At 51.1% G+C, this 18200-nt stretch overlaps 1 protein-coding gene across 9 annotated transcripts in view; it reads left to right on the top strand.

Moving 5' to 3' along the window:
- Positions 1-18200, top strand: part of DISP3 (dispatched RND transporter family member 3) — a 53087-nt gene that overhangs the window by 21661 nt on the left and 13226 nt on the right. For 6 of the 9 annotated variants that reach the window (XM_075437209.1, XM_075437202.1, XM_075437205.1 and 3 more), the window contains exons 2-20: positions 31-967; positions 3345-3564; positions 5201-5337; positions 5766-5900; positions 6124-6284; positions 6650-6789; positions 7524-7720; positions 9231-9392; positions 9806-9967; positions 10412-10534; positions 11127-11263; positions 12020-12201; positions 12655-12785; positions 12894-13069; positions 14071-14197; positions 15365-15510; positions 15868-16027; positions 16411-16524; positions 17532-17698. In XM_075437209.1, the coding sequence (XP_075293324.1) occupies positions 31-967; positions 3345-3564; positions 5201-5337; positions 5766-5900; positions 6124-6284; positions 6650-6789; positions 7524-7720; positions 9231-9392; positions 9806-9967; positions 10412-10534; positions 11127-11263; positions 12020-12201; positions 12655-12785; positions 12894-13069; positions 14071-14197; positions 15365-15510; positions 15868-16027; positions 16411-16524; positions 17532-17698 (3714 nt within the window). The remainder of the gene's footprint in view (positions 1-30; positions 968-3344; positions 3565-5200; positions 5338-5765; positions 5901-6123; positions 6285-6649; positions 6790-7523; positions 7721-9230; positions 9393-9805; positions 9968-10411; positions 10535-11126; positions 11264-12019; positions 12202-12654; positions 12786-12893; positions 13070-14070; positions 14198-15364; positions 15511-15867; positions 16028-16410; positions 16525-17531; positions 17699-18200) is intronic. The other 3 variants (XM_075437203.1, XM_009938163.2, XM_009938170.2) reach the window with 3 other exon arrangements.

Here is an 18200-nt window from a genome sequence, read left to right on the forward strand (position 1 = left end):
CTGACTGCTTTTCTCTACCCCTTTGTGCAGGTGCTGGACATGGACACAGAGGATGACCCCTTGTTACAGGATGCCTGGCTAGATGAGGAGGATGAAGAGGTAGCCTTCAGCTCCCGGAAGAGTCAGGAGGGTGCTCTGTTGTGTGGGAAAAGCCCATGCAGAGTCAGGCCTCTCCGTGTCACACTGCCTGTGTCTGGCTTTTGGAATATTGTTGGCTGCGTGTTTACCAACCCGTACTGTGCTGGCTTTATCCTTTTCCTGGGTTGTGCCATCCCTGCTGTGCTTGCTGTGATCATGTTCCTCCACTACCCAGCCCTGGATATTGACATCTCCTACAATGCTTTTGAGATCCGCAACCACGAGTCCTCTCAGCGCTTTGATGCACTTGCCCTGGCCCTCAAGTCCCAGTTTGGGTCGTGGGGGAGGAACCGCCGGGACTTGGCTGACTTCACCTCTGAAACCCTGCAGAGGCTCATTTTTGAGCAGCTCCAGCAGCTCCACCTCAATGCTTCCCATCTCGGGCTCAGCACGCGGGTCAAGCGCAGCACCCCAGAGGGCAGGACGAGCTCCCCTGAGCCCCATGCCCATCTGAACCTAGGAAACCGGACTTCCCGAACTGGGAGGGGTGCCCCACGCTGGGACTACTCAAGCACTTACATCAGCACCAACACACAGACGCATGCCCACTGGCGCATCGAGCTCGTTTTTCTGGCTCGAGGGGACTCTGAGAACAACATCTTCACCACTGAGCGCCTCGTTACTATCCATGAGGTCGAGCGCAAGATCATGGACCACCCTCGCTTCCGAGAGTTCTGCTGGAAGCCCCACGAAGTCTTGAAGGACTTGCCCCTGGGCTCCTATTCCTACTGCTCCCCTCCCAGCTCCCTCATGACCTACTTCTTTCCCACTGAGAGAGGAGGGAAGATTTACTATGATGGCATGGGACAAGACCTTGCTGACATCCGAGGTGAGCTGAGGGCCATCGGCGAGGGCTGGCATGTTTAAGGCATGCATCTCCTGCAAGTTCAGGCAGTCACTGCTGCTGTGCAGCTAAGAGAGGTGACTGCCTTGTGCAGAGAGGGAGATGCTACCATGTTGTGCCTTGAGGAATTGTTTCTTCTGTGCTAGGGCCAGTCTTCTACCCTTTCAGCAAAGCCCATATAACCCAGGCTCCAATAAGCGAGCGAGAGGGAGAGATGAGGGGGAGTCCTGCACTGTACGTTGTCCTGCCTTCTACTGACCCCTGGCCCCTGTGAACGACTGTGGTTAACTAGAGGAATATCAGGTCTTGGACAGACAACAGGGATATGAGCTTCCCTGTGCCTTGGAGTAGATGAAAGGGTTCTTAGGACTGCTCTGGAGCTTGAAAGGCAGCTTGTGAGTCACCAGCTGGAAAGGCTTCTATAAGGAGAGGAGGAGGAGGAAGGCCCTGCCTCCTCCTCCCAGCTTTGTACCCTGTACTATGCCCTGGTAGTAGAGCAGAGGCTCTGGATGCTGAAAAAGAGGTGAATCATGAGGAGTCTGTGGGTGTGATGTGGCTGTGGGATGAAGCCTCCATCTGTCTCCCAGGCAAAGGCTGGAGATAATAGCTGTCCAGGAGCCATACAGGGAGCAGGCCAAGAATTAACTCCATCTGCTCCAGTATGAGTAACAGCTCTGCTACCAAAACAGGAAAGAGCCTAGTTTCTGTGTGTTGCTGGTGTGAACTCAAGGGAGCTTGGATTCTGGGGGCAGACAGGCAGTGTCTCTTACTCAGGACTGGCTGAGTGCCTCCATCTCTGCATCCCTGACACCATCAGATGGCAGAGGTACCAGGTCGCAGCAGAGACAGCACTCCTCATCTTCCATGGACGTTTTTTAGCTCTCATGCTTCCCAGTGTGACAGAGCAAATATTGGGCCAATGTAGAAGAGCTAAGCACATCCAGCAGTGGGGGTGTTGATGGGGATGTTGTGTGCATTGCTGCTTGAAGGAGTGGTGGTTCAGATCCCTAATGGGGAATTGCATGTAGGTGACTTTGCAAGCAGAGTCATAAAGCAGATGTGGAAGGTGAGTGTTTAATCCAGCATTCCCCAGCCCTCCTTGCTCTCTGCAAGGCAGCAGCAGTCAGCATGACTCTGAAAGACAGGATCACTCCCAGTTCCCCTTTGTCAGACTAGACCCTGTGCCTTGCCAAGTGTGGTGGGTTAACCCTGGTTGGACACCAGGTGCCCACCAAAGCTGCTCTATCACTTGCTTCCTCAGCTGGGCAGGGGACAAAAGATATAACGAAAGGCTTGTGGGTTGAGATAAGGACAGGGAGATCACTCAGCAATTACCATCATGGGCAAAACAGACTCAACTTGGGGAAATTAGTTTAATTTGTTACCAAAGAAATCGAAGTAGGGTAATGAGAAATAAAAACTAATTCTTAAAACACCTTTCCCCTATTGTTCCCTTCTTCCTGGGCTTGACTTCAGTCCCAAATTCTCTGCCTTCTCCCTACAAGCAGCATGGGAGGATGAGGAATGGGGATTGCAGTCAGGTCATCACACGTTCTCTCCACTGCTCCTTCCTCCTTACACTCTTCCCCTGTTCCAGCATGGGGTCCCTCCCACAGGAGACAGTTCTCCACAAACTTCTCCAACACGAGCCCCTCCCATGGGCTGCAGTTCTTCACAAACTGCTACAGCGTGGGTCCTTCCCACTGAGTGCTGTCCTTCAAGAACAGGCTGCTCCATCGTGGGTCCCCTGTGGGGTCACAAGCCCTGCCAGCAAACTTGCTCCAGCATGGGCTCCTCTCCCCACAGGTCCTGGCAGGAGCCTGCTCCAGCGTGGGCTCCCCATGGGGTCACAACCTCCTCTGGGCATCTCCCTGCTCTGGTGTGGGGTCCTCCCCAGGCTGTGGGTGGGGATCTGTTCCACTGTGGGCCTCCATGGCTGCAGGGACACAGCCTGCCTCACCATGGGCTGCTCCATGGGCTGCAGAGGAATCTCTGCTCCAGCGCCTGGAGCACCTCCTCTCCCTCCTTCTGCACTGACCTTGGTGTCTGCAGGGTTGTTTCTCTCACTTATTCTCACTCCTCTCTCCCACTGAAATTGCCATTATGCAGGATTTTTTTCCCTTCTTAAATATGTTATCACAGAGGTCCTACCACCATTGCTGACTAGCTTGGCCTTGGTCAGTGGTGGGTCTATCTTGGAGCCAATTGGCATAGGTTCTATTGGACACAGGGGAAGCTTTTAGCAGCTTCTCACAGAAGCCACCCCTGTAGCCCCTCAGCTACCAAAACATTGCCACGCAAACCCAATACACCAAGTCACCTAAGCAGGACCTAACAAATGTGGCACTGCTTTCTCCCACAGGGTCCTTGGAGCTGGCCATGACCCACCCCGAATTCTACTGGTATGTGGATGAGGGCTTGTCTGCTGAGAATATGAAGAGCTCCTTGCTGCGGAGCGAAATCCTCTTTGGGGCACCACTACCAAACTACTACTCGGTGGAGGACCGCTGGGAGGAACAGCGCCACAAGTTCCAAAACTTTGTTATCACCTACGTGGCCATGCTGGCCAAGCAGTCCACAAGGTGAGACTGTATGCAGACAGGCAAGGTGCCTTGCTGGGAGAGGGTGAGAGAAGGGAAAGGTGGAGGTTGGAGAGCATGGTGCTTGCTGTTGCAGTGAAGGAGTGGGTGGAATAGGCCCTTCAGGGTGTAAAAGCTCTGTCTTAAGCTTTACTCAGGGCAGACATGCCCGCTCTGCTCCAATAGCCCTGCAGCGTTCAGTCTCATCTGGAAGGCACTAGGCACAGAAGGCATGCCAGCTCGGACTGATGGTCAGTCTTGAACAGTGTCCACGGCATAATGGTCCAGAGGAAGGGAAATAAGCATCTTCTTTGAAGTTGGGCTTGGGCACTGTGTTGTGAATGAGGGTGGGAAGCATATGGCAAAAAACCACTCATATAATTCCCTTTAATGCGAATTCCTACTGCAGCAACATGCCAGAGACTTCAGCAGAGACGCTGAAAGGGAGCCAGAGGTTTAACCCAGTGCCTGCCTTTCCACTCAGCCCCTGTCTGGCATTGGATCTGTTTGCTTCCGTCTCACAAATCCAATTCCTCTGGCTCCAACCAAGCTGCTTCTCTGCCTTCCTGTTCTGAATTTGGCCCCAGTTGGTCTGATGCAAGGGGTGAAATGGTCCTTACTCAAGGCATCAAGCTGTGGGTCTGATTCTGCTTTTGCTCCTTCCAGTGTAATTCCTTTCAGAAGTGTTTGCTCTTTGTATAGAGAGATGGGGAGAGGAGCATCAGGGCAGAATAAGTTTCAGGAAATGCAGGCTTGTTTCACCATCAGGTATGTGTATGACTTTTGTTGGAATAGAGCTTTGCTCAGTGCTTGTGAGAGGGAGGTGGTAAAATAGAGCCAAAAGGGCGAAGCGAGTAGCCCCGTATCCAGACAGCTGAGGGAAGGCAGTGAGTCCCTATGTGAGTGTAACTTCTCTGCCTCCGGCTCTCTGCTGCTCTGGATCTCAATAGCTCCCACAACGAAGGGATACCGATTTTCAAAAGCAGAATGAAATGCAGGCAGCCCTGAAAGCAGGCAGCCACAGAGCATTCTCAGCGATGGGCTGGCAGAGTGGGTTGCAGTTATGGGAAGCTGAAAGGGAACTGGGGCCAAGGCTCGGTTCTGAAGCTTGGATTCCTGATAGCCTCCTATGGTGCCATGTTATTGTACTCCTGGTTAAATTATCTTGGATTACTTCGGCTCAGAGTCTGTTTCCAGAAGCAGAAGCTGGTAAATCATATGGTTCCTGATAAGCTCTCACTCTGCCTGCATCTGCTGGTTATTACCTTTGTGCTTAATGTAATAAGCAATGATTAGGATTCCTGATGGAATTGGCTTTGGAGGCTTCAGGAGCTGTTTTCTGACAGCAAGAAGTCTATTAGTGCCAAAGACCCGCCATGCACTGGAGGAATTTTAAAAATATTAGACCTGCTCTTTTATTTTTCTCCCTTCTTGTGTGAACTTCACCTCCAGCAGCAACCTTGTTCAACCTGCTCTCACCACTCTGAGCTGTATCCTCAGAGAACTGCCAAGTTTATTAGAGCAGTGACCTCCTTTGGCTCTGGGGGAGACATGGTGCTTTGTTAAATCCCCGGGCTCTGTTCCATTTACACTCAACTCTGCCTGCTTCTCTTCCTTCCTTCATATCTTCCCACCCTAGCAAAGTCCAGGTGCTGTATGGAGGGACGGATTTGTTTGACTATGAAGTGAGGAGGACCTTCAACAATGACATGTTGCTGGCCTTCATCAGCAGTAGCTGCATAGCTGTCTTGGTCTACATCCTTACCTCCTGCTCAGGTAGGCTGCAGTCACAGCTGCCCTGCTCTCTCACAAATCGAAGTGTGCCATGACTCCCTGTGTCTGCAGGCAAGCCCCAGGAGAGGCTCTGCTGCCCTGACACCGGCCTGGCACAGTAGCCTGGAGAATCGGACTTGCGTGACCTTCTGCAGAGCAGAGATTTGCGGGCAGGGTAGGGGCGAGGCTCGCGGGAGAACAGGAGTAAGATGCAAATTCCCATCTTGCTAGTGCTGGTGTAAAGCTGATGTAATTTCATGGATGGGCCTCATGGGAAGGAGTCTGCAAGCGGTAGTCTTGCAGCCCTGAGCTATTCTCTGTCACCAGCACACTCCTGGGAACCACTGTTGCGACAGGTCAGGTGGGAGGTGTCAGTTCTCCCCGGGGGCGAGCAGCAGTACTGTTTTTAACATGTTCTCTTTCTCCTGCAGTGTTCCTGTCGTTCTTTGGCATCGCCAGTATTGGGCTAAGCTGCCTGGTGGCTCTGTTCCTGTACCACGTTGTATTTGGGATCCAGTACCTGGGTATACTCAATGGCGTGGCTGCCTTTGTCATAGTGGGGATCGGTAAGCATGTCCTTACTCAAAGCCTGCCTGTGCTGCCTTGCTGTAACTCCTGCCTGCAGGAGAGAGAAAGGTGATGGTGGCAAATGCAGACTGAATTTTCAAGCCCTGTCCCTGCATTACCTTTTACTGAAATATATGAGATCAAATGTTGAGAGGAAATTAGTTATTTAGCATGTGTCCCTGCTCTGAGCGATGTGTCAGAATCTCCCCACTCTTTTCCCAGGGGTTGATGATGTCTTTGTTTTCATTAACACCTACCGCCAAGCCACCCACCTCAAGGACCTGCGACTGCGCATGATCCATACTATCCAGACAGCAGGGAAGGCCACCTTCTTCACTTCCCTGACCACGGCTGCAGCATACGCTGCCAACATCTTCTCTCAGGTACACCACAGCTTTGGGATTCGGGCCTTTCTCTTTCTGCCAGAGGCCCTAATAGAGATGGAAGCTGCCAGCACCATCCTTCTGCCCTCTCGTCCAGCACGGGGACATGCTGGACTTGCTTGCCCTAGAGGGCTTTCCCTTTATGTGCCCTAAGGCAGGCGACATTCTCATGTATCAGTATCCAAGGCAATATTTCCTATGCCACTGATCAGCTCAGCTCTGTACCTACCAGTTTTGCTGACTACCATGACTCAGATCAGCATGTGCTGTTCTCGAGTTCCTCTGGATACCCGTTTCTGTCCTGCTGTCTTTCCAAGTGTCATTCCCCAGTTGGTCCCAGCTCCATGTTCTCTCTCTTCATGTAGATCCCAGCCGTGCATGACTTTGGACTCTTTATGTCGCTGATTGTGTCCTGCTGCTGGGTAGCTGTGCTCTTCACTATGCCAGCTGCGCTTGGAATATGGACTCTTTATGTGTCCCCACTAGAGAGCTCCTGCCAAACCAGGTGAGCCCTGGAGCCTCCTTGTGTGGGTGGGATGTTGTTGTGGAACTCATGGCCAAGGCAGCGTGCAAATCCATGCCCTACCCTCTCAGTCGTCCTCATCCCCCTCAGGCAGCTTGGCTTTGCATTCCCCGTTAGTCTCTAAGAGAAGGGAAATTTAACTTCTGCCATTTCAGGTTGGAGCAAAATGGAAGGGCTAAGTCCCAGTGTTATTCCTGCTGGTGTACTCACAGGTGCCTTGCAGCACCCAGACTCTGCAGTGCCAGTCATACCTCTTCATTGAATCCCATGGACTGTTGGAGCTATTTGTGTCCTCAGAGCACTTACTGTGCAGCTAAATCCTCAAGCTGTGGAGACATGGGCTCTGCAAGGCAGACAGATCAACGTTGTTCCTGCCTGTGAGCACAAGCAGTGCATGCAGATTTGTATTTGGAAGTCAGCACATCTCCCCTTCCCCTGCTCTTTAGCAGTGCAGATGACCTGGCCTGATTTAATTCATTAACAGGGAGATGAACTGCTGAAACCCCCATTGCTCAGCACCCAATGTTCATGGCTCAGCCCTGCTCTGTGTATCCAGCCCAGCCTGCTACTGGACTGCCATGGCAGCTCAGCCCCTGACCTCTCAGCACTTAGCAAGGGAAATTGCTCATGGCACTGCCTGTTGTCTTTCCAAGTAATTGGAGCAGGCGGTTGCTGCTGTCCTTGTCACTGAAGGAGTCCGTGTTAACTCTTTGCAGGGTATGTGGCTCAAAACTCATGCCTTTGTTTCCTTCCCTGCTCCGATCCAGCTGTAATCAGAAGTGCACCAAAGACAGTGCCTTGCACCTGGCTGAAGATCTCTTCATTGCCTCGGAGGCCAGCCCCAGAGCAGGCAGAGAGACGCTTCCCTATCTCGACGATGACATCCCACTGCTCAGTGTGGAGGAGGAGACTGGTATGTGCCTGCAGTGTAGTGCCTTCAGGGCAACCACACTACACTGTTCATCCTGCAGTTCTTCCTGGCCCTGCCACTGGCACATGCCTTGGTTTCCCTACTTTTAAGCTGGGGATGGTGCTGTCACAGGAGGTTGTGGGAGTCTGAACTCTAACAGTTGTAAGTTTCTCTGAGATTTTCAGTGGGTGTCAATACGTGCTTTCTGACTATGTTGCTAACCATCTTGGGTCTAATGTGGATTGTATTTTTTGGCTGGAATCACTGATTCGGTGATTGACATGGATGTAGCCATGAAACATTTAATCTGTAACACCAGGGCAGCTCACCTTTGAGTAGAGAGTTTTACCCTCTTCCCTGCTATTCAGAGCATGGCATTTGGGAAGTGGGCAAGAGAGCACTTTGTTACTCTCCAGCATCACCTCCTCAGAGCGTGTCCTCCATCATGGCAAGAAGAGGGCAGTGACTTGCCTGAGACCACATAAGCAATGTAGAAAGAGCCCAGAAATTCCCTATCTCTTGTTAGCCGGAGATAATCCTTCTAGCCCCAGTCGAAGATAAGGGTGCTTACAGAGTCATGCTGTGTTGTACTTGGCTTTTAAAACTTGCTGGGATCTCCTCTGTTTAAAACCCCGGGTGGGAGTGATGTAGGGAGTGAGTAGCCTTCAGGCCTAGCAGCAAACTGGAACTGGAGGGAAATGAATCGATGGCTGAGAGCCCGTCAATCCCAGTGTGCAGACCCCCTCCCTACAGAGTAGGCTCTGAGCTGCCTTTGACAGGCAGACAACTAAGCTTTGGCACTGTGCTGCGAGAGCTGTCTCATCGGTATGCCAGAGCCAGATGCAGTGGTAATGTATGGAAATAACTCCTTCCCTTCCCTTGAGCAGAGTAAACAGCAGGATGCTTTTCTCCAGGGGCCCCTGGGCATCGGGTAACTTGTGAAGAAGCAAAGCGGTTTGTTCCAGTTGGTGACCAAGCATGGTTTGTGGGTCAGCTGTGCAGCATGCCACGCACACTTTGACTCCACTACAGCAAGTGCCCGCTCCTTGTCCGTAGAGAAGAGGGCAGTTCCCTAGGCATCCCTGAGCTGGTATAGAGAGATGAGATGGGAGCCAGGCTGCAGTCAGGAAGAGGTCAGCTGTGTGTAATTAGCTGCGAGACGTACTTAGTGGGACAGGGACAAATTTTGCTTGGCCCAAGAAGCATGCAGTGTCCTTGTGACCATATGGACAATGTTAGTGGGATCTGGCAGAGGAAAAATAGCCTGAAGCACAGGCTTTGGACTGAACTATGGATTTAGAAGTGTAGCTGTCACATGGCAGTGACTTGAAAAAGATGCTTCCTAGGACATCCTGGGCAAGTCACTGCCTCTCCCTGGGTCTTACTCTATCTCCTTAGCTTGAGTGAGTTGTACAGCATCTTGCAGAAGATTTTGTAAAGGAGAGCAAAGAGCTACAAGAGGCGGTTGTGACACTGAGCACTGAGACTGCCTTTGATTTCTCTGTCTTTCTAGTCTCCCTGGAAATGGGGGATGTCCCCTTGGTATCTGTGATGCCAGAAAATCTGCAGCTCCCTGCAGAGAAGAGCAACCGGGGTCACTTGATAACTCATCTGCAGGAGCTGCTGGAACACTGGGTGCTGTGGTCTGCAGTGAAGAGCAGATGGGTGATTGTGGGTAAGGAAGGAACGGGGTATTCCATCTGCATGGATTTTTAGAGGTTTTGACAGGATCTCAGTCAGTCCCCAAGCCATGATTATTAGTGACAAGAGATTGAGAAAAGGGACAATACATGGCTCCTAATTCAGTGGAAGAGCATCCCCAGAGCAGTCCATGCCTAAGGGAACTGCATGAGGAACTCTGAGGCTTTTCCATCCCTCTCCTTTCAGTCAGATCTGAAATGGCAGGTTCTGATGGTGTTGTCCAGGCACGGGGCTCGTTACAAGAAAGCCCAGCTGCCAGTGTGCTTTAGGGGCTGTTCCCTTTTCCTGTTAAAAATACCATCATTCTGCCAACCCCCTGCTGTATGAGTGTCCCAAGTGCAAGATGCGTGTAGGGTCCCACATACTTATCTGGGCTTCTTCTTTCAGGGCTCTTTCTCCTCGTTTTGCTCCTGTCCATATTCTTTGCTAGCCGCCTCCATCCAGCTAGCCGTGCTCCAGTCTTGTTCCGGCCAGACACTAACATCCAGGTGCTGCTAGACCTGAAATACAACCTGAGTGCTGAAGGCATCTCTTGCATTACCTGCTCAGGTGAGAGTGCTGGTCCCCAGACCACAGTGGGTGCAGCCTGGCCTAAGCCCTGGGCTGGAGGAGCTGAGATGTGAGGTAGAGGCCTATGCTGTTCAAATATCTCATTGGGCATTGGATGGACCCCGTTGAAGGGAGACGCACACTGGGCGTGGGGTGGTTGAGTTGCCTGTAGGAGTGGAGTATTCTGAAAAATACTTCCTGCTTTAGCCAGGATCTCTCTGAGCGTTTCTGCTGGAACAATTCCTTTATAGTCCATGAAGACTGACTACTTTTACTCATAAGTGCTGGTTACGTGCCAGCGACCAGCTGGGGTTCTGTGGCTCTGTGTGCCTTGCTTAGGGTTTGGTGTTCAAGAGCAGAGTCCGTGGTGTGGGCAGGGCTGGTAGGTCCCTTGCCATGCCATTCATCCCTGCTCTTTCATCCCTGACTAACCTTGTGGGACAGGTTTGTTTCAGGAAAAGCCCCACAGTTTGCAGAACAACATCCGAACCTCCTTGGAAAAGAAGAAGAGGGGCTCAGGGTCACCTTGGGGAAGCAAAGGGAGCATGAGTGATACAGGGCAGCAAGGTAAGTGGGGCATGATGACTCTGACCACTTTTGGGTCCAGGGCCCAAGGGTCCACTCAGGTAAAAACGAAATCATATGACCTGAATAGCTGATGGGGACTAATTCTCTTCAGGCCCTGCCCCACTGAGCCCTAACTTAGTCCTGGATATAAGGGGCATCATTATGGTCGCCCTTCCCCTGAATGCCTACTGTTCTCCAGAATGTGGTCCTATAACCCAGGTGGCAATACAGTCCAGTGACAAATCCGTCTGGTCTGAGTACAGGGCTAGGAGCTCAGAGCTTTTGCATCCCAGTCCTGTGTTACAACCTTGTTGGCAGGCTGTGAGGAGAGTAAATTCATCCTGCTTTGCAGGGGATTTTGAGGATAGAAGTTATTGGGCCAGGTCCTGAGATGACACGAATCGATAAGTCATCAGGAATTACTGCAGCTTGGGATATATTTGTGAAAACCTTTGAAAGGTGTGTTGTGCTGCTAGAAGGCAGAGGCTGTGCCTGCTGCCCCGGGGGAGAGCCCTCCTTTGCTGCTGTCCATGTCTGTAGGATTTGCTGATTGAGAAGTACCACTAGTCCTCATGCCCCCTGTTTTTTTCAGATCTGCAGGGGACTGTGTATATCTCCAAGTCCAGAAGCAAGGGAAGGCCAGCCATCTACAGATTCTCGCTCAATGCCAGTGTCCCTGCCCCCTGGCAGATGGTGTCACCGGGAGACGGGGAGGTGCCTTCATTCCAGGTGAGTCAGTCCAGGGATGTTGGACCCCTCTATCAAGAGTGCAGCACTCAACAGGTGAGCACAAGAGCCTCCTCCTGTCTCTCCACGGGGTCCTAGCTAGCTCAGGATGAAATTTGCAGGGAATTGCAGTAAGGTAGCTAACACGGAGGGCATTGTGCCTGGCATCATTAAAGATTATGCCTTGCAGTGCCACAGTTTGGCAGGAATGGTGGCGTTGGGTTGACGGTTGGACTTGATGATCTTAGAGGTCTTTTCCAACCTATGATTCTATGAATACTTATGTGTTGCTGTTGTCATGTGACTGTCAGCAATGGCAGCAGAAGCGTGGGTGTCTGTGGAGACCAGATGAGGCCTGGCATGATCAGCTGAACTCGTTCTAGTAGAAACTGCTACGGAGTCAGCTGGATTCCCACTGCCTCCATCCACCAACACAGGCAAGCAGGCAACACTGCTTGTGCACAGGCCATGCTGGACACACACGCCCCCAGAAGGACTCACATTCAGATGTCCCTCACCCTGGACAGAGCAGTCACCATTCAGCCTCAGCCACAGAGAATGGGGGTGGTGAGGGGCCCCATCACACACTGGCCAACCCTGGGAAGGAGCCAGGCTGGGGACTGGCTGGGTTTGTGCCTGCCGTGCTCATTCTGTGTGGCTGTGACAGTGCTCAGGGAGGAGGGGAGTGTGTGATGCTGATGTGCAACAGGCTGCAACCCTGTGGAGTTAAGTGTCTGTTTTCATTAATCCATTGCTTAGGTGTATAGAGTGCCTTTCGGTAACTTCACCAGGAAGCTGACAGCTTGTGTGTCCACAGTAGGGCTGCTTAAACAGACGAGCCCCAGGAAGTGGATGATGACCACCTTGTCCTGTGACACCAAGAGAGGCTGGAAGTTCGACTTCAGTTTCTACGTGGCCGCCAAGGAGCAGCAGCGAACACGGTAACCTTCCAAAACCCACCTAGGACCAGGCAGCAAAACCAGCACAGCTGAGTGGCTGGTATAGGATGCCTCATGTCCAGTGCCAGTCCTGCCCCAGTTGGTGACATCCATGGCCCTATGGCTTGCTTTGCGAATGTACTTCATCTTTGCAAAATTATTTTGCAGGCCCATAACATTATTTAATGTGCCAAAGGCCTGACAGGTGCAGGACTATGACTGGGGGCTTCTTTGGGTAGCAAAAAGACATTGATGATCTTGGTCTTGCCCTTACCCACCTGAGCTCTTGGGCTGAACAGGCAGCACAGGATATGCAGTGGCTAGGGATCCAGGTCTGGAGTTGTTCACCTTTTCCTTTCCTTCTGTCCCTGAGAATGTCCATTTCCATGTAATCACACGACACACATCATCTTTACTACCTCTGGTCCCACGTAACAAATTTTCTTTGCTGCACAGGAAGCTGTATTTTGCCCAGTCGCACAAGCCCCCTTACCATGGCCGAGTGTGTGTAGCACCTCCTGGCTGTCTCCTCAGCTCTAGTCCAGATGGACCCACCAAAGGCATCCTTTATGTGCCCAGTGAGAAAGGTAAGCTGAGGAGGACCTGTTCAGCCATGTCTGGCTGTCTGGGCCAGAGAGTCAGACCCTTTTTTTGCCGCCTTCTCGTGTAACCAACCTTTCTTCTGTATTTGACAGCAGCACCCAAAGCAAAGCTGTCAGCCACTTCTGGATTTAATCCTTGCGTGAACGCAGGTTGCGGGAAGCCAGCAGTGCGGCCACTGGTAGACACGGGAGCCATGGTGTTTGTAGTGTTTGGTATCAGAGGTGTTAATCGCACAAGACGCCCGGACAATCACGTCATTGGAGACATGGTACACGCATTCTGGCATGCTGGACAGGCACGCTTGGGGCAGACGAGTGAAGGGAGGTCTCCCTGGATGGTGTTTGTTTAATTCCCACAACCCAGGCAGCACAGGCCAGCAGTCTAGGCAGGTGGAATAGCAGAGATGGTAGCATTGTGATAAGCCAGAAGTACATTTCTGTTTTAGCAAATTCACAAATAATGGAGATCAGGAAGCCCTTACTGAAATCACTTCAGACTTTTCAGAAAAGCCCTTTCTGAGTGCAATATCTAACCTTCTAATTTTGATTCTAAATCTGGCTTTCCTGAGGATTTTAGAAGCAAACCCATCTTAAGCTAAGTACGAAAATCTCACTGCAAATTCAAGATCCAGGGAACTGATATTTCTTTAGTTTTTATCTTGTTATGAGATATTAACATGAAAAAATACGAATCAGTTATGCCAGGAAAAGGTTACTAAATGTGGCTTTTCCAGTAACAGCTTATCTCTCGAACACATTCACGGGCTTTCCCCAGCAAAATTATGCTTAGCTCCTGCCACTTGGCAGATGCACTTCAGCTTCCTGCTGTTCTTCCTGCCTTCTGATTTGGGGGCACTGTTCAGAATCCGTTTGCCTGTTTCCTCTGGAGGGGACAGTGTGAAATGCAGGCAGTGGAGCAGGCAGAAAGCTGGAGTTTTGTGCGGGGCACTGCTAGGGATTCAGAGCTTCTCCTTAAGCAGACACTAATGGTTTTGGGCATGGCATGGTGGCTCTGCATTTATCAGTGTTTTTGTTGTACTGCCTGACTTTGGGGGTTGGTTTTCTTTGGCAGAGGGTGGTGTAGTTTCTTCCTGAGTTGTCTGGTGAGGCAAAGATGTCCAGTGGGTTTTTCTACCGTATAACTTGTAGTCTGTATAAGCTAGTCCCAGGCTGTGTAGCCAGGAGAGCACTCAACTTCTGCCTTCTTGTGCCATGTCCTGTGTGCATGCCTCACTTGTGGTGCTCTTATTGTTGTGTCTCCTTGTGAAAGGGCAGCGTTATCTACGATGACAGCTTCGACCTCTTCAAAGAGATTGGCAACCTGTGCCGCCTCTGCAAAGCCATCGCCAGCAACACTGAGCTGGTGAAGCCAGGAGGGGCTCAGTGCCTGCCCTCTGGTAGGTAGGACTAATGCCAGCCACACAGTCCTTGGGGAGATCCTGAGTCACTGGGTGGAGACTGGTTCTCACCCTCCGGTCGGAGGAGTGTGGCTGCTAAGGGCTTTTAAACTTTCAGATCCCAACTTGATAAAGCAGGGAAAGGAAAGGGAGGTACCAGTCTGTGATAAATGCAGGCAGTGCAGGGAGGAGAGATGTTTCTCAGCAGTCAGCTCTCCTGACCTGGCTGCAGCACAGCTCTGCCTGTTTCCACTTGGCTTAAGTCACAGCTCCCATCTCCATGGGCTGTTCACCTCACGCTTCCATGTGTTGTGCCAACCATTTTGGGGATGAGAAAAACGCAGTGAGTGAGACAGGAATGTCAGACTCCTGTTCTGCAGTTCTGCTTGCAGCTCTGTGTGTTTTGAGCTGGGGTCCTCAACAGCAAACCAGAAAAGGTGGCTGCTTCTTGCTGCCTCCTTTTCTTCGTAAGGCAGCTTTACCATTCTAAAACATGCCTCTGGTCGTATTTTCTGGAAGATGAGAAAGAGAAATGGTCTCCTTAACTCCAGAGAATACTGGGCATATTCTTTGGGATTTAAACCAGGGAAGAATCAGGGAAGAGACGAACTGAATTGCATTCGTTCGTTCCAGTCATGGGTATTGTTGTGATAGTTGTCCAGAAGACTGTAAGTGTATCTTCTTAGCAACTCCTGAATAACCAGCAAATCACACCTGATCTCCCTGTGATGAGGCTCCTCATTGCCCCTGTGGCTTCACATACCTAACCAGTGACTGTCTCTTCCAACTTCAGAGGTCGGAAGGTTGTGGAGATGAGTCTAGGAAGCGTATATTGGCCTCAGACCAAAAGCCAATGTCATGCCTGGAGAAAATGCCTGCCAGGCAGACAGTTCCTCAGCACTTGCTGTTTGACTGCTTCCTGACAGCTGGGGACAAACAGCGGTGCTAGTGTCCTGTCCAGTGGTGATGGCACAGAGGGCCCTTTCAAGCTAGCAGCAGCTGAGGGCTCTGGTGCTGAAACCTCAAGGGCTTTGGCAAGTCAGAGTTGCAAGGGGAAGCAGCTGACAAATGGGGCCTGCAACTTCCTCTTGTTTGTTTCCCCTCTTGCTTCAACGTGCTTCTTTTCCCTGTCCTGTCCTCCATCCCTTGCTCTTTCTTTCTCTCCAGGTTACAGCATCTCCTCCTTTCTGCAGATGTTGCACCCGGAGTGCAAGAACATCCCTGAGCCAAACCTGCTGCCTGGACAGCTGTCTCATGGGGCAGTGGGGGTGAAGGATGGGAAGGTGCAGTGGATCTCCATGGCATTTGAATCGGTGAGCACGTGGCATTGCATCTAGCCTTGTGACAGTTTCTTCTTGTGAATTCTGGGGGTTTAGCTCTGGTCTTTGTACTGGCCACTTTCATTTGCAGCCATAATTTAGTGTTTGCCAGTGTTTGTGCCCTGTTGCAGACAGATCCCTGCACTCACAAGTTGCTAAAGTGGCTGCTGGTGCCACAATTCACTCTTACTGTAAGAGCTCAGGCAAAGAGCTGTGGCAGATTTTCCCGTCTGTCACTTCCAGTTCTGCCTGGTGCTGCAACTCCAGCTGGCTTGTTCTGCCTCTTCCCTTGCCATGCATACCCTGCCCGAAAGAGCGGGACATGAGAATAAAGTGTTCATCTTCTTACAGACAACCTACAAGGGGAAATCTTCCTTCCAGACATATGCTGACTACCTGAAATGGGAGACATTCCTGCAGCAGCAGCTCCAGCTCTTCCCAGAGGGCTCTGCTCTCCGGCACGGTTTCCAGACCTGTGAGCACTGGAAGCAGATCTTCATGGAAATTATAGGCAAGTGACTGCCGTGTTTCTCTCCCTGGGGTGCCCGTGCTCTGTGATACATCATCACAGCACACCCTGTCCCATCTGATGGGCACATGTTCTATCTTCAGTCCATTGCTATTGCTGTGCAAGCTCCTAAAGCCTATTTCTGCCCCAGGCAACATATATTGTCAAAATCCTAGGCAGAGCCCAGGGAAATAGGGAAGGGAAGGCATTCTGCCCTGCTGGTGCAAGAGACAAGAAGTTGATCACCCGCCTTCCACTTTCATTCTCCCCTTCCCATGTCCCCTCGTGTGAGTCCTTGCCTGCCTTGTTGCCAGCAGGGACACAGTGCCTTTCTCATCCCAGCAGTCACATTCCAGGAGTCAAATTATCTGGCTCTTTTCTTCCAGGAGTGCAGAGTGCCCTGTACGGTCTCGTCCTCTCGCTGGTCATTTGTGTGGCTGCAGTGGCAGTGTTTACCACTCACATCCTCCTCCTGCTTCCAGTGCTGCTCAGCATTTTAGGTAAAAATATCAACTGCAATGTGTCAAGCTTTCCCTTTGTCTGAAATTGGTGGGCTGTGGCACTGCTGAGTCTCTGGTGATTTGAACTGAATTGCTATTACTCTGTGTAAACCCTTTTGGCTTTCCAGGAGCTAGTCCTGATATACCTAGGTGAACAGGAGAAACTCTCAACAAATGCACAGGAACCTCATCGGGGAAAGTGGATTTGTCTGTCTAATTCCCAGTGTGTTTTATCTACACAATCCCTTCTATTTGTTTAAATAAGGGGTTTAGCTACACAAATGCCATCCCTGCCTGTTATGTATAATAATGTGATTAAGTCCCACATGCTCTGAATAACAATTGCACTACTTCCCAAGGATCTGCACCACGGCTGCTGTTTCCAAGCAGTTGGAGATTTTTAAAAGCTGAATATTTTAGCAGTTTTGTTAGTATTTGAAGCAAATTTGTAAATAGTTCCCTCTCTCTGGCTGGTGATTTGACGATATAGTGGTCTAAGTGTGTTGCTAAACTTCTCAGTTTAAAAAAATCAAATCTATCATTTTAAAACCACTTTAGTCTCCCACACATGACTCAAGCAACCATCACTCTTGCCTTAAAGAAAAAACTGTGCATGCGCTCAGCCTGTGTGTAACTCCAAACAAAACAAAGGGCCCTCTTTCCTGTAGTGCATGTGTGCACATGTGCACGCTCCCTGGGCTTGGAGTCATTTAGCAAGCATTAGTCTAGATTGGCATCAGTCTGTCAGTTTGTCTAATATTTAATTAGGTGCTTCACTGTCCCCAGCAGGTCTGATTACCTGATTGAATGGTCCTTGTGGCCAGTGGAAGATGAGGCAAGTGTTTGCCCCTGTGGGCAGGAGAGAGTGTGTACGAGGTTCGGACTGGCTAGCGTGCACAGCTGCAGGGGTATGGCCCCAGACTCCCCAGCGATTGACATGTGTGAGTAGGCCTGGGCAGCAGTCCCCGAGTCCTTTCAATTTGCCTAATGTGACCTTCTTCACACAGGGGTGGTCTGCTTGGTGGTGACCATCATGTACTGGTCTGGCTGGGAAATGGGAGCTGTGGAAGCCATTTCCCTCTCTATCCTCGTTGGTTCCTCTGTCGATTACTGCGTGCACTTGGTGGAGGGCTATCTGCTGGCAGGGGAAAACCTGCCACTGCACCAAGCAGAGGTGAGCTCTTCTGTTTCTATAGCCTTTCATCCATTCCCCTCACTCCCTCTGTGCCGCTTGGCTATGATGCAGAACCTGAGGTATGATAGGCGAGGGGGGATGCATCTTGCCACCCTCACAGCATGCCTGGGTTGCTTGCTGCTTGTCCAGCTGACTCATCAGAGACTATTGTGAGCTTGTGTACCTGAGTACAGTAAATCCAGCTGAGGCTCCAACCTACATGGCTGTCCGTTTCTTGCTAGCCACAGCTGTGTCCAGAGCAACTCCCTTTCATGCCCCAGTGAAGACAGTCTTGTGCTGGAATGGCCCTACACTTGTTCTGTAACCTCTGCAGATTGCTTTGCTGTGCTGTGCTGGACTTCCAGGTCTTCTCCAGCCTTGTTAGCATCTTCTCCCTCTTTGGGAAGGAGACCACAGAAGCGTGGGGATCTCTGATCCCAGGTATGCTGTCTGCATGCAGTGCCTCTGTTGTGTAGGCCCAGCAGTCGGTCTGATGTGGCTG

This window comes from Opisthocomus hoazin, chromosome 16 (assembly GCF_030867145.1).
Source record: "Opisthocomus hoazin isolate bOpiHoa1 chromosome 16, bOpiHoa1.hap1, whole genome shotgun sequence".
Classification (NCBI taxonomy): Eukaryota; Metazoa; Chordata; class Aves; order Opisthocomiformes; family Opisthocomidae; genus Opisthocomus; species Opisthocomus hoazin.